Source organism: Giraffa tippelskirchi, chromosome 10 (assembly GCF_054371585.1).
Source record: "Giraffa tippelskirchi isolate mGirTip1 chromosome 10, T2T-mGirTip1v1.2.pri, whole genome shotgun sequence".
Lineage (NCBI taxonomy): Eukaryota > Metazoa > Chordata > Mammalia > Artiodactyla > Giraffidae > Giraffa > Giraffa tippelskirchi.
The window spans coordinates 159,487,206-159,501,609 of NC_137284.1; the positions used below are offsets into that span (position 1 = coordinate 159,487,206).

At 45.9% G+C, this 14,404-nt stretch overlaps 1 protein-coding gene across 12 annotated transcripts in view; it reads left to right on the top strand.

Moving 5' to 3' along the window:
* RBM33 (RNA binding motif protein 33) overlaps positions 1–14,404 on the top strand; it is a 115,782-nt gene that overhangs the window by 55,707 nt on the left and 45,671 nt on the right. For 6 of the 12 annotated variants that reach the window (XM_081536813.1, XM_081536814.1, XM_081536815.1 and 3 more), the window contains 2 exons: positions 721–1,009; positions 6,351–6,409. In XM_081536813.1, the coding sequence (XP_081392939.1) occupies positions 721–1,009; positions 6,351–6,409 (348 nt within the window). The remainder of the gene's footprint in view (positions 1–720; positions 1,010–6,350; positions 6,410–14,404) is intronic. The other 6 variants (XM_081536817.1, XM_081536818.1, XM_081536820.1 and 3 more) reach the window with 1 other exon arrangement.

The following is a 14,404-nucleotide window of genomic DNA, read 5'->3' on the forward strand; positions in this document are numbered from 1 at the left end:
GGAGGAGGCCCAGTGCTCTTGAGGCTGCTGCTGTGGTGGGGGTCTCCTCCTCTCTCAAGACTGTTGCACTAAGTAACCGCGAGATCCTTGACCGCACAGAGAGTGTGTGTTCCCTCTCTTGCGTCCTCCGGTCTTCAAATGTGGCTGCAGCCACGCTGGTCCCTGTGTGCGCCTCCGGGCGTGTGTTCCACCTCCGCTGCTCTCAGGTGATGCCATTCCACTCCTTGCCTGGCTCCTTTCCCTCCTTCCTGGTTCAGAGGCCACCTTCTCAGGAACCAGCCCCCTCCCCTCTGGGAGCCCTTCGCCCTCTCTGCAGCCTGCTTTCTAGTGGGGTTGCTCCTGCATTGCCTGCCCATCTCATAGGCTTCTGGAGGCGGAGCAGGCCAGCCCAGGCAGCTGGTGCTCTGCCCGCATCACTTGGCTCATGGTGGGCAATTCTCATGGTTGAGCTGCAGTTTTTCTCTTTTGGAATCCATGCGTCGTGTTCGGGGGCTGTGGTCTTCCCTCCTTGTCCTGATGTTGGCTCACGTTGTTAGACAGTAGCCCTAACCGTGAGCAGGCGGAGCAGCTCATTTTTCCTGCTGTTTTATACAAATTGTTACTAATAAACTTATTTCTGAGTCAACTCTTACAGTGCAATCAGTGTAAAATCTGTAAGGCACTGGCATTTTCCCTTGTAAGCGTTGATTGCTGTGACTTTGTCTCTTTTGGTGGTTTTAGACATACTCTTCAAGATTAATTCCTCCTCCACAGCCTCAGCCGCCGCCGCCGCCGCCGCCGCCGCCGCCTCCACAGCAGCCGATCCGCAGTCTGTTCCAGCAGCAGCAGCTCCAGCCCCTGCTGCCCCTGCAGCACCCGCACCACCCCTCCCCTCCCCAGGGGATGCACATGCCGCCCCAGATCGAGGCCCCCCGGGTGATGATGACCCCTCCTCCCGTGACCCCACAGCAGCCCAAGAACATACACATCAACCCCCACTTCAAAGGGGCCGTGGTGACGCCCGTTCAAGGTACGTGTCTCCTTTGCTGTGGTCAAATTCCAGGTGACTGTGGCCAGACCGTCGTCACTTCAGGTCCGTAAGGATGCCGAGGGCTCCCCGACTCCTTGCCGCCGCTCACATGCGCACTGGCAGGCGGGTCAGGCCCCTCTCTCAGCTTGTGTGTCTCCTGTCATGTCACTCAGCGGGGGTGCTGAGAACACTCGGCAGGGGTGCAGGGCTCTAGAGGTCACTGGGGGCGTCTGGTTGGCGTCCCTCCTCCGTTCCTGGTGGGTCTGACTGCGAAGGGCCTGTCCCCTCGGGTTCCACTCGCGGTGCTTCCTTTGAGTTCCAGAGGGACACACCCATCTTTTCGTGGTCAGCTGATGGCATGATCACGGGTGCACGTTCCTGAAGCAAGACTAGTTCTGAGCAGTGAATACAGAGCGTATCTTCATGCACCTGCTCAGCGCAGCGTTGATGGAGACGCTGCTCTCCATGGCGTTGGAGATACATCAGTGAACACAGCTGTCAGCGCTTGCTGTGGGCGTTGTCTAGCTTCCCAGCAGCGACAGTGAGCAGTGGACGTGATAAACGAGAACCCCGTGAGGCGTGTTGGAGAATGAAAGTGCAGTGCTGAGGAGAGCAGGGGGGGTCCCCGGGGTGGCGGGGGCCGACTGCACTGAGAAGGGAAGACTGGAAGGGGCAGGAGCTGGTGGCGTGCCTGTCAGGGGACGGGTATTCCAGGCAGAGGGATCTGCCGGTGCAGAGCCTCCTCTTTCTGATGAGGCTGTGCTTTCATGTTCAGGTAACTAAACAGAGACCAGGTGAGAGTTAGTGGAGTGCAGCGGTGGAAAGAAATGCGGAACCTTGTCATGTGAGACCTGGGAGCCATCCCGAGAGCTTTGCTTTTGTTCTGAATGAACTGGGGCGTGATTAGAGGAGTCTGAGCACAGGAGTAGCATCGTCGCTGTGTGTTTGACAAGGATTGTTCTCACGGCTGTGTTGAGAGTGGGCTTGTGAGGGTGGCAGAGGTGGAAACCAGGTATTCAGCTTGGAGGTGAATGCGGTGATCAAGGTAACCTGGTAGTGGCTCGGGTCAGGGTGGCGGCAGTGATCAGGGGTCAGATGCCGGGTGTGACTCAGGACAGAGCTGATGGACGAGCTGAGTGTGGGCAGGAGAGAAGAGACAAAATGATGCTGGAGGGTGGGGTTGCCATCACCTGAGAGCGCTCGAGGCTGAGCAGGCTTTCAGGGAAGACCACGAGCTCTGTGCTGGAGGTGCACCCAGACACACAGGCGCACGTGTCTAGGCTGAAGTTACTAGGGAGCGTGCAGACGAGGTCTGGGTGCGAAGCGGAAGTAGGGCTTTGTTGGTGTCTCGATGGACCTAGAGCCTGCATGCAGTGAAAGACCCCGTGTTGATGTGTCGAGGAGACTGGGGCCTGGGGCCTGGAACCTGGGGCACGTGTCGTGCCAGGTGGGGGTCCGCAGGGAGAAGGAAACCCAGAGAGTGTGGAGGACAGGGGCCGGCTGGAGCCCAGTGCTCGGGTGGCTGGGGATGGAGTGCAGGCTGGGCGCCGGGCCCGCAGTCGCGGGCTCTGGGGTTCTGACAGGGTGGTTTTGGTGACGTGGAGGCGTCACTGAGGTGGGCTTGCGAGGGAACGGGGTGCAGGCGTGGGAGATGATTGTATCGACAGGGATGAAGAGTGTCTTGCCAAGGTGGATATTGGGGAGCAGGAGAGGGAGTGATGGGCAGCCCCAACACCCCCCGGAGCTGTCGTTCATGAGACAGGAGAGACCTGTCTGCCTGCATGTTTTTCTCCAACCACACTCACCTTTCTGCGTCAGGGGTAGCCTAGACAGCGTTGGATTTGCTGGAGTCAGGCTGTTGACAAGCAGTAGAGGAGGTGTCTTGCTCACAACGAAGGCTGTGGAGTGTATGATGATAAGGGGCCAGGAGATGTTTGTGGGGTCCTGCAGTTGGGAGGTTAGGGTCATGGAGGGAGTGAGGCGGGAAGGTCAAGATGGCGTAAGGTCATGGAGAATGCGCAGGTCTTGGGGGCTGGGGCAGCTCTGGAAGCATCTTGGCCAAGACCTCAGATGGGGCTGCTGTGGGAGACGGTGAGTGGGGAGCTCAGCCAGAGACCCGAGAGCAGCTGTGTGACCAGGATGTGGACCGCAGCCTGGGGGCCCTGGACCGGGCTGTTTGATGACCCGAGATCCAAGTCTGGGGTCTGAAAACAGCAGTGAAGACAAGAAAGGGTCCCATCCCTGCTCCATAGCCAGTGGGGAGGAGGCTGAGGGAGACAGACAGTCTCATCTTCTGGGAGAGTTAGGTCTCCATTAGAGCAGGGAGGGGAAGGGGGGGCCGTCATGGGTCTGCTGATGGTGAGCTTGCAGTTCCAAATGGTTGAGATATTCTACAAGTTGAGAAGATGCCTGAGATAGGACTTGGAGTTGGGGAGAAAGCCAGGGTGTGGAGTCACCGTGAAATTGTGGCCTTGAAGTGGCTCAGACGGTACAGCATCCACCTGCAATGCAGAAGACCTGGGTTCATTCCCTGGTTCGGGAAGATCCCCTGGAGAAGGAGGTGGCAACCCACTGCAGTATTCTTGCCTGGAGAATGCCATGGACAGAGGAGCCTGGTGGGCTGCGGTCCACAGGGTCGCAAAGAGCTGGACACGCCTGAGCGACTGTCGCTTGGAGCAGAGGGCCGTGGGGGCAGCAGGCTGACCATGGCGATGGCATCTACACGTGGCTCTAGGAGACTGTTCCTGTTTTACACGTGCAGGAGCAGCAGGGTCGGGTCGGTGCCATCGGTTCCTTGACTGCCCTTTGTGTGTCCCGCCTGTGTGAGAATCAGTCACTGGCCTTGCCCTGCTCTGAGCTGCAAGGACAGGCGGCATGGTGGCTGTGTGAACCTTTGTTGTCTCTGCAGCTGACGCACTGGTGGCCTGTCTCCTTCAGCAGCTGTGGGGTGAAGAGGGAGCACGACTCAGGGATGTGGCCCCTTCCCGAGCCCTGCCCCCACACTAAATCTCATTTGTGGAAACAGTGTTTTGATGTCAGCATCTGTTATTGTGAATTTCCTTCTAAAATTGAATGGGAAACTGGCAGTTGGTACGGTGCACAAATTTTCTTTAGCTTAATGAAAATAAACTGTGTTAGAACTACACCGTGGGAAAACTGTAAGGAGACTCCAAGCTGTCCTCCAGGCAGGAAAACAGTGGGCCTTTCTGCTCAGTTGCCACATGGGTGCAGAATGCCAGCCTGGCACCCTGACACTCCTGCCTGATTCAGTATATGCAAGGTCAGCGTTCTGACAAGAGTTTTCAGCTTGTAGAACCCACTCACTGTGCTCTCTTCACAGAGCCAGGCCCCTCAGTGCCCGTGTCCCTTCTCTTTAAAGTGCCTTTGATCTCGAGGACCCTGATGCCTCTGCTGGGTGTACACGCAACACTTTTGAAGCAGTTGTTTTTCAATACTAAGTGAATGAGCTTAGTTAAATAGAAAGCCACTGTTGTTCTTGAGAGAGGCTGGTTGACTAGTTGTCTCCTGTACGCAAAAGATAGATTAACCACAGTGATTCTCAGCCTCACACAGTCAAAAGGTGTTTTAAAAAATTAAAAAGATGTATGCACACCTTTGGAGAAGGCAGTGGCACCCCACTCCAGTACTCTTGCTTGGAAAATCCCATGGACGGAGGAGCCTGGCAGGCTGCAGTCCATGGGGTCGCTAAGAGTCGGACACGACTGAGCGACTTCACTTTCACTTTTCCCTTTCATGCATTGGAGAAGGAAATGGCAACCCACTCCAGTGTTCTTGCCTGGAGAATCCCAGGGACGGGGGAGCTGGTGGGCGGCCGTCTATGCGGTTGCACGGAGTCGGACAGGACTGAAGCGACTTAGCGGCAGCAGCAGCACACCTTTGTCTAATCGCACGTACTTTCTTTTCAAGGATGAAAAATGTTTTACCATATTGTAATCAGCCAGTTTTGTTGGAAGTTTAACTTGTTTTCCAGATTTTCAGTATTAAAATTGAAAACTTAGTCCATTAATTCTTGGGACAGTGTGGGATATAAATATTAAATGTCAAAGGTAAAGAGTTCAAGGTTCAGCTGGAATGAATGGTGTCTTATCAGGTTGTAAATTGTCTCCTATTCACAGTGGAGGAGGAAGCAGGTAGGTGACGTGTGGTCTTAGAGGTCTAATGTACGGATTTCTTTGCTTAATCATAAGTGAAAAATAGTTTGTCTTAGTGCTCTATTTTAAAAATAAGTTTGATTGACTTTTAAGCTGTATTACTTCTGTGATGCTGTTTTACTGGAACTTTTTCAAATTAAAACTAAATGCTGTTATACTGTTCTTGCCGAGTTCTCCGTGGTTCTCCCTTGGTGTCTGTCAGTGTTTATCTTCTCTTATAAGCACATTGGTCATGTTGGATCAGGGCCCCGGCCCCGCCTCCGTGACCTCATTTTCCCTCGATCACTTCTTTAAAGGTGCATTTCCACGTGACCTTCCGAAGTCCTCGTGATGAGGACTCCGGAGTGTGAGTTTGAGAGGGGGCTGCAGTTCAGCCCTTGGCACCTGGCCGTCCGAGACCTTCCTGGACGTGTCTGGCAGGACATTTTAATGGAGGGGATAGCATGCTGCCATAGAGTGGTCACCTCTTGCGAGGGGATTTTTTACCTCCCAAATCAAAATTGGTAGAAGGCTCATGTATGAAGTAGCTTAAACATGCAGGGTGTGAAACTAGCATCTGGCTCTTTCCCTGTTACAAAATGTCTTGTCTCATTTTGAAATCATTTGACTACTGTTCTTCTGGTAAGTTGATGGGAATTGTGCCTCTTGAAACGCAAAACAAAGATGACAAGTCTCGGCGTAGCAGGCTGTCGAGTAGGTTGTTCTGGGTTACAGCACGGGGTAGCCGACACCGTGTGTGCGTTTTCTCTTCTGCCCACTTCACTTCCTCTCCCGCCTCTCTCCCTCATGATCCGGAGGACTTGGGCACAAGTTTGTGCTTGATTAGCCTCGGAAGATAACTCGGGTTAGATAACCTGGATCACCTGCATATGGATGTCAAAAACAAAGGAGATTCTCATTGTAGAGGAATAATGTCTTCTTTGGTGCACAGTATTTTAATTCTAGGTTAGAATTCACCCTTGAAATGGAAGCTTCTGCTTGTGCTATTGTACACTGAAGACAAACGTTCTCTCCCCTGTCCCTTTATGGAATTGTATCAGCACAAACATGCAGCCTTTGCTCAAGTGTAAACTTCATGTATTGTGTGTATTGTGCACGTAGTGCGTCGTGCTCCTCTCCTGGCGGGTTCGGGGTGAAGTCGAGTGTAACGAGTGGTGTTTTCCTCACAGTGCCCTTGCTGCCAGTCCCGAGCCAGCCGAGACCTGCGGTGGGACCCCAGAGATTCCCAGTGAGTAGCAGCTGCTCCTTCTGCTCTCGTAGGGATGAGCACACACTTACCAGGAAATATTAATACGGCAAATACAAGTGGTTCCGGCCAAATAAAAGTTTAAGGATTTGTAAATATTGACAATAATTTTTGCAGTGGAAAATGTTTGTTAAAAGCTTAAGGTCAATGGATTTTTGAGAATGGAATTAATTTTGTTTAACTGTAAAATTGTTGAATCAGGATCATCAGTAGAATGCCTTTTGTCTTAAAGACTATGAATTTTGATTTTATTATTGCCTTGTGTTAGGTGAGGAAGGGCCTTTATTATTGTGTGTGTGTGGGGGGGCCATGTGTGCACTTGGTAAGTGTGAGTGTGTGTATGCAGTTTCAGGGAGTAATAATGAGATGTCTACTTGTTTAAAAAAAAATTCTCAAAGGTCTTCATGAGCCATTGGTTTTATATTTTAAAAATGCAGGTTTTCTTTTTAAAGTATCTTTAAGATACCCCTCCCCCCACTCTCCTGTTGTTCCCATGATTTTATCCATTCTTCTGATAATGTTTTAATTAGAAGAAAAATGTCCATTAAATAGTTATCCATTTAAATAAATTTCATTTTATTTGACTTTTTGGTTTGATTTGTAGTTAGTTCATGGTTTTATTAAATCAGTGATAATGTATTCTAAGAAAAATTTGAGAAAAAAAAAGGACCAGACCATAATATTTTAGTTTGTATATAAAACAGATGTAGTTTTGTTGATGCTAAATAATCTGATTTCCTGGAAATACCTAAATGATCTGTTTGACCTTGGCTTTGATCCTCAGTAGCTGCCGTGTTTATGTGGGTCGTAAATAAAAGATCTCACTGTGTAGTCAGATGATTACTCAAAAAGACAGTACTGGATTTGAAGGTTCAGAGTATTTTTTAGGAACTTTCTTGATTTGTAGTTAATCTTTATGACATGATATTGTTTCTAGAACTGATTCTTACTGGTTTCATACGCTTTTATTAGCTAATTTTTAAAAATTAACTGATCAAGTTCTAAAAACTAGTTATTTAAAAAATTAGGTGACATTTATTGAGTACAGATCCTTATTTGAAACAGTTGTCTAAATAGTTAAGATTTATTAATTGCATTATTCAAGGATAAGTACGTGTGATTTTAGTCATTAGATGTATTTCTTTTGGTGAATAATTTAACTGCTAGTTGTTACAAAGTACTAACATTTTAAAAAATGTACTTTTTCTTATTTTCAGGGTTGTGAGCTTTTGCATTAGAATCATAATTGATTTTGTGTTTATGTTTTATTAGAAATGCAGAGATAAAATTTGATGAAAGCAAATGTAGTTTAAAATTATAAAGCAAGATTGTGTGTAGATATAAAATTAGAATAATCATTTGCAGTTTTCATCTACTTATAATTTCATTTGTGCAAACAGTTGTATCTGATACTAAAAGAAACCTTGTATTACTTGAGGACATTACAAAGAGGATAATAATTTCTTTGTGAGAAATTAAACTAAAAGTTATATAATGCTCTGAGGGTGGTAAACATTGCTGAACTGTTCTTGGAGCAGTTTTTGCAAGGTGTAATGTTTTGTTCTATTTTTAAGGTGGGTTATGTGTACAGGTGCTGGGAAATAGGCTAGAGATTAGTCATGTGTGTGATATAGTTTGAGAAGTAGTTACTGCCATTTAACATGCATCTTTAAGCCCCCAGTGCTGGATCTTCAATTGCGTGCTCAGTCGCTCAGTCGTGTCTGACTCTTTGCGCCCCATGGACTAGAGCCTGCCAGGCCCCTCTGTCCATGGAATTCTCCAGGCCAGAATACTGGAATGGGTAGCAATTCCCTTCTCCAGGGGATTGTCCTGACCCAGAGATTGAACCTGCATCTCCTGCATTGGCAGGCAAATTAAGTTACAATAGAGGTTTTTTTCTTTAAAGTTCATCAAAACAGTATTGGGAAGGAGACTAACTCTAGGCTGGTTCATGTTGTTTTACGTACACCAGATTTTTTTTAAATTTTAAAATATCTTTGAGTATTATTTTTTATGTAATTTTAAAGGTTATTTTTCTTTTACAGTTATTACAAAATTTTGGCTATATTCCCCATGTTGTGCAATACATCCTTGAACCTATGTTACACCCAGCAGTTTGTATCTCCCACTCTCCCACCCTTATTATATCCCACCACCCTCTGCCTTGTAACCTCTGGCTTATTCTCCATATTTGTGAGTCTGCTGCTTTTTTGTTGTATTCACTAGTCTGTTGTATTTCTTAGATTCCACATGTATGTGATTTCATACAGTATTTGTTTTTCTCTGTCTGATTTATTTCACTTAGCATAATATCCTCCACATCCACCTATATTGCTGCAGATGGCAAAATACCGTTCTTTTTTATGGCAAAGTACTGTTCCATTGTGTGTGTATATGTATATACATCTTCTTTATCCATTCATCTGTTGATGGATATTGAGGTTGCTTCCAGTCTTGGCAACTGTAAATACTGCTGCTGTGAACATTGGGGTGCATTTATCTTTTTTGAGTAACATTTTTTTCCTTTTCTACTAATTGATTTTACTTTGTTTTTTAATCAATGTAGATGTGGTTTCGGGACCATTTAGTGAGTTTCTCATGTGCTGAATGTTCTATATAGTGCTAGTCCTTAAACCATAAAATGTGTAAGCACAGGCCCATGAAGCCTAATTTCCTCCTGAAGAGAGAGTACTGCTGGGGCTGAAGAAAGCCCCTTGGCGATTTCGTACTGATGGCAGTGTACCGTGCGGGCTCTTTCGTGGTTCTTTTCAATAGAGGAGTTTAGTCTTTACTTGTTAAACTGAATTTTGCTTTGTAAAGTGACTACACACACACCAATTGATAAAACATATGTTAGGAAACCTAACTTCAGTTTCATCATAGGGTCTTTTTGAATCAGTGTGATTTCTTGGTACACAAAAAAGATTTGAATTACAGAATGTGTCAAGCGAAGCAAAGTTCATTTTGATCTTGTCTTTCCCCAGCCTAAACCCCTTTAGTGAGTTTCCATTGCTCTGCTCCTGGACAGCTTCATATGCTTATTCGTACTGTGGGAGAAGTGGATTCCTGTCTCTACAGAGTCCCAGTCATCTTGCGCTCAGTGGAGCCAGCCTGACCCCAGACCTTGTGCACAAGTCCAGATGAATAGTTGTTCAGTGTGTGTATGCAGGGGTGTGACTGTGAGCTGCCTTGCTGTTTATTAGGCACCTGCGTGAAAGACTGTAGAGAAGGGGTGTAGCCTCTAAGTTTTTACCTTTGGTTATTTTCAAGGATACATACATGAATTTGCATAGTAGAATTCCATAATCCACATTTAATTGTACAAGAATTCAGGTCTAGTCAGCTGACTAGAGAGTAAAAAAAGGCAGACAGTAGTTGGAAGTAGCTCTAGGTTTTCAGATTTTAACGGGTTAGGATACAGTTGGTATTAATGTGAAGGTATTCCTTCTCTTCTCTCTCAACACTAGTAAACTTTACTTTCTTTTGTTCTTAAAAATACTTGTTTTTGACTGCTGGGTCTTTGATGACGCGCACAGGCTTTCTCTAGTTGCTGTGAGCAGAGGCTTCTTGTTGCGGTGGCTTCTCTCGTTTCGTAGCGCGGGCTCTGGGCGCTCTGGGCGCTCTGGGCGCACAGGGTCGGTAGTTGCAGCCTCAGGCTCTGAGCAGGTGCTCAGTCGTGGCACATGGGCTTCCCTACGGCATGTTGGATCATCCCAGACCAGGGATGGAGCCCATGGGCCCTGCATTGGCAGGGGGCCACCAGGGAAGTCCTCAACTTCACTTTCTTAATAGTCGATTTTGTTGCACAGTTTTGTAAAAATTTGAGAATTCTCAATTTAGAACTAGTGTGCCTAGAAACTGTACTAATTGATAATACCTCCAGTCTTATAATGAAACAATTCGAACTCTAGGGGCCTGGTGGGCTACAGCCCGTGAGGTCGAAGAGTCAGACATGACTGAGTGAGTGAGCGCACACAAGCTATGCTTGATACAGCAATACTAGTATTTTAATTTCCCGTTAATGAATTTTCTTTATAGAATTGAATAAACATTTTCTAAAAACAAAGATTTTAATGTCAAAGTAATATCATAAAAGGATTCCTTACTTTTGATCATCTTAGAAATTGCTGCTTAAGCTCTCGGCAGTGAGCTGGCACTTCTTTTGTCATGTTAGTCTCTACGTCCAGATGGGATTTTTCCTTCATTCCTTCATTTATGGAATTTACTGAAGTGCTTTGTAATTTAGGTTTCTGTCTAAAAATTAGTCTCGCATGTTAGATTTTAGTTACAGATATAGCCATTGGTGCTTTCTTCCCACGTAAGCTTTTATTCCCAGAACTATTCTATTTTTTCAGATCAGAATTGTGAATCCTTTTTTAAACTATAATATATCTCAGTTGATAGCACACATATCAGAGAATGAATCTTTTTCATGCTTACTTTCGTATCAGAATACTAATCTGCTGAATGTAAAATGTACGCTTAGAAATAGTGACTGCTTACAAGCGTGGACAGACACAGGGAGAAAGCATGTGCTCAGGAATTCCGAGTGCCTGTGGGTCCCTCCTCCATTTCAGCTCCTTCTGTTCTGCCCAGTTCTGCCATCTAGCCACCTACCATCCCCTAGTCTGCTCCTGAAGCATTTCCCTTCCTGCCAGGACCTTTGAGTGGAATTTCACAGGACAGAGGTGGTTTTCTCTTTTGTTTTGTTCTTGCAAGGGAGTGGGGCTGGAGAGACTGGTTTACCTTTCTGCAAGTAGGCTTCTGTTTTTGTGTCTGTTAGAATTCTGTTTTGAGTTCCATTGTCTTTGTTTTACACGTTAGTTTAATAGGTTTCTCTTTCCACAGAGGCTGGTTCTGATGTTTTTGTCGTTAAAGTTTTAAGTCCTTTCCTTATCCGTAAGTATGGCTATCCATTTATGTATTTGACCTCAGAGAGATTTGTTGTGTTTAAAAGTTTGTCCACTTAAAAAAGTAACACTGAAGTGTTGATTAATAATATTTTCAAAAGTGTTGCTTTAAGATTTTGCTAATGTAATTTGTTTTCACTGTCAGATAAAGCATATGGATAAATTTTAAGTAACTCACATTGTGAAGATTCTTGACCTAGGGTATTTTAAAACCTACTCAGTCATTCATTTTGCATTGGTGCTTCTGTCAGTGCTGGTATTTCAGGGTAGCTAGTTATTGAAGCATTTTCATGCTTGCTTGCTTTTTCATGTTTACATTCTCAGTGCTGGTATTTCAGGGTAGGTAGTTAAATACTGAGTAATTTGGCTGCTGAATAATTTCCTAGTGATCTTTGTTTAAATTAAAACTAAGTTATGTTTAGAAAGGACTAGCATGCGGAGTTTGAATTAGTCTTCTTAGTGATTACTTTGTGAGATAGACCCGATACCTGAGGTTTCTATTTGTGTCTCCTGTGTGATTACAGCACCTCACAGGTAGGTCTGAATGCACTGTGTTTCCATGGAACAGGGCGCCTGGTATCAGGTGGTGGTGATTGACACTTCTGGATGTATTTTATATGGCGTTTCATGCAAATCATGTTTGATGAGACTGCTGCATCAAATTACATATCTTTCTGATTATAGCCCTTGCAGATGTGAATCTAGACTTTATTCCATTTAGGAAAAGGAAGTCTTTCTTTTGAACCCTCACTGTTTTTACAACTTGCCTTCAATGCCCTGTAATTATTAGCACTTAAGATGGGGAAGTCATGATGGGCATTTTCTCTGATCAGATCTGTGAGTAGTAGCAGGCAGCTGTGGGAGGAGACTCTTCCCGCTGTCAGACATTGTCAGGCTTGCAGCGCGAGAATGCATTTTAAAATGCAGGTGACATAATACCCAACATCCTCCATTTGCTAGTGGGTTTCTGATTAATCATGATTACCATACATTATCATACCATCAAATTTAATCATATCAGTGAATTCCCATCTGCAGCAGTAACAGGAGCAGCTTAGCACTGTGGTAACAGCTATTAAATATGGTGGCTATAAAACTGAGTGCCCCGTTGACTTGACTTGCATTTTGTGTGTTGGGTGGAGAGATGGTGGTGGAAGTCCGCACCCGTAACTTGAAGGTGGGGAATACTCAGGTGTGCTCAGTCTGACTCCTTGTAACCCCATGGACTGTAGCCCGCCAGGCTCCTCTGTCCATGGGATTTCCCAGGCAAGAGTACCGCAGTGGGTTGCCATTTCCTTCTCCAGAGGATCTTCCCGTGGCAGGGATCAACCCTCATCTCTTGCACCTCCTGCATTGGCAGGTGGGTTCTTTACACTGTGCAACCTGGGAATCCCGCAGGAGTACTCAGAGATCACCAAGTCAGGCCATTAAGTCTCACTGTTTTATTTAATTTTGGGCTAAGTAAGAACGTCACATTGAGTTGAATACCTTTCATAAATCCTCTGAGATATATAGTTCCATTGTAGAGTAGACTTAAACTTTGAGTATGACTTGCCCATCTGTAATTTAATAATTCAGCCAATGAAATACAATAGCACAAATTTTGAAAGTCTTAGAACGACTTCTGTGCAAAGAAAATCTCTGTCCTGTTTTTACTGATTTGTCCTGCAAAGCATACCATTTTTTAAATTAATGTTATTTTTCCTGGAGTCCTTGAAGAGCCATAGTTCTTTTAAGATAAAGTTCAAAAGTGACCTTATTAAAGTAGCTGAAAGCGCTTCTTACAGAAGATTAGAGTTTTGTGGGTTTTTTTTAACTTGTAAAGTTGAGTCCTTTTGATGCACAGTCTGATCTTTCACAGCTACACACAGAAGTGTCATCACTGCCGTTGACAGCAATTTCGTCTCCCAGATGACATCATGTGCCGCCCCTGTAGGCAGCCCTCTCCCAGCCCAGCCCCTGGCAGAGCCTCATCTGGCTTCTGCTTCTGAAAATGTGGATGAATGGAATCACATGCCTGGCTTCATTGTGGGTCTCGCTTCCTGCACGCAGCACAGTGCGTTTGAGACTCACTTACCCTTCGGTCACAACAGCCAGGGGCTGTCCTTTCGTACGGACCAGCAGTATTCCCTTGTGCAGATGTATCCCCGTTAGTCTACCCAGTTGCTCTTTGGCCATTTGAATTCTCTCTGGCAATAATGGGCAGTTAGGAGGGCGGGTTGTGAGCCGTATGGCAGACACGTTCAGATGAGAATTCTGAAACAGACTGCTTGCTCTAAGTCCACGGAGCTGGTCCTGCTGCTGTGCCCAGGCCTTGGTTCAGTGAGGAAACACCGTCTTCCTGGAGCGCGTACTGGTGACCGATCGGTCAGTGGAAAATGAAGAGGATCATTGAGTAATTACAGTATTCCAGATTTTATGCAAAGCTTGCATTCCACAACCTTAAGAAGGTATCATTTTCTCCACTTTACAGATAGAGAAACTGAGTCTTGGAAAGGGTTAAAGGTTCAAGTTCACATAACTGGTGCAGGAGGTAGGATTAGAACCAGGTCAGTCTGAGTCTCTTGATCATGCTGAACCTTCTCCTTTTCTCTGTAAATATTAAAACACACCTCAGTAAACCGGAGAAAAACAATTGCATCTGGTAAGTTGAATCATAACCATAATACATAAGATTGTGCTTGTCCAGAGTGCTGCAGTGGAGAGTGTACTGTGTATGGCAGGGCCTCTCATTGGGTGAGCTTGTTAAGCGAGGGTGAAGGAGGGTGAGATGCAGGGATAAAGAGTGTTTTGTTTTATGAAAAAAAGTAGCAAATAGTCTTTAGTAGGTCCGTCAGAAGCGGTGTTTTGTACTGAAGTCAGGGTGTTCTAACTTGTGGTGCCTGCTCCTGCCTGAACAAATCATGTCACCATGGAGCATGTCAGTTCCTGTGGTGGCCCCCACCCCGGTAGGAAACCTCGGGCTGGCTGCTAGGGATGTGGTGCTTCAGAGTGTTCAGAATGCATCTGCAAATAAGCAAGTACCTTCTAGGAAAATGAATGTAGACATTTAAAGAAGGCATAACCT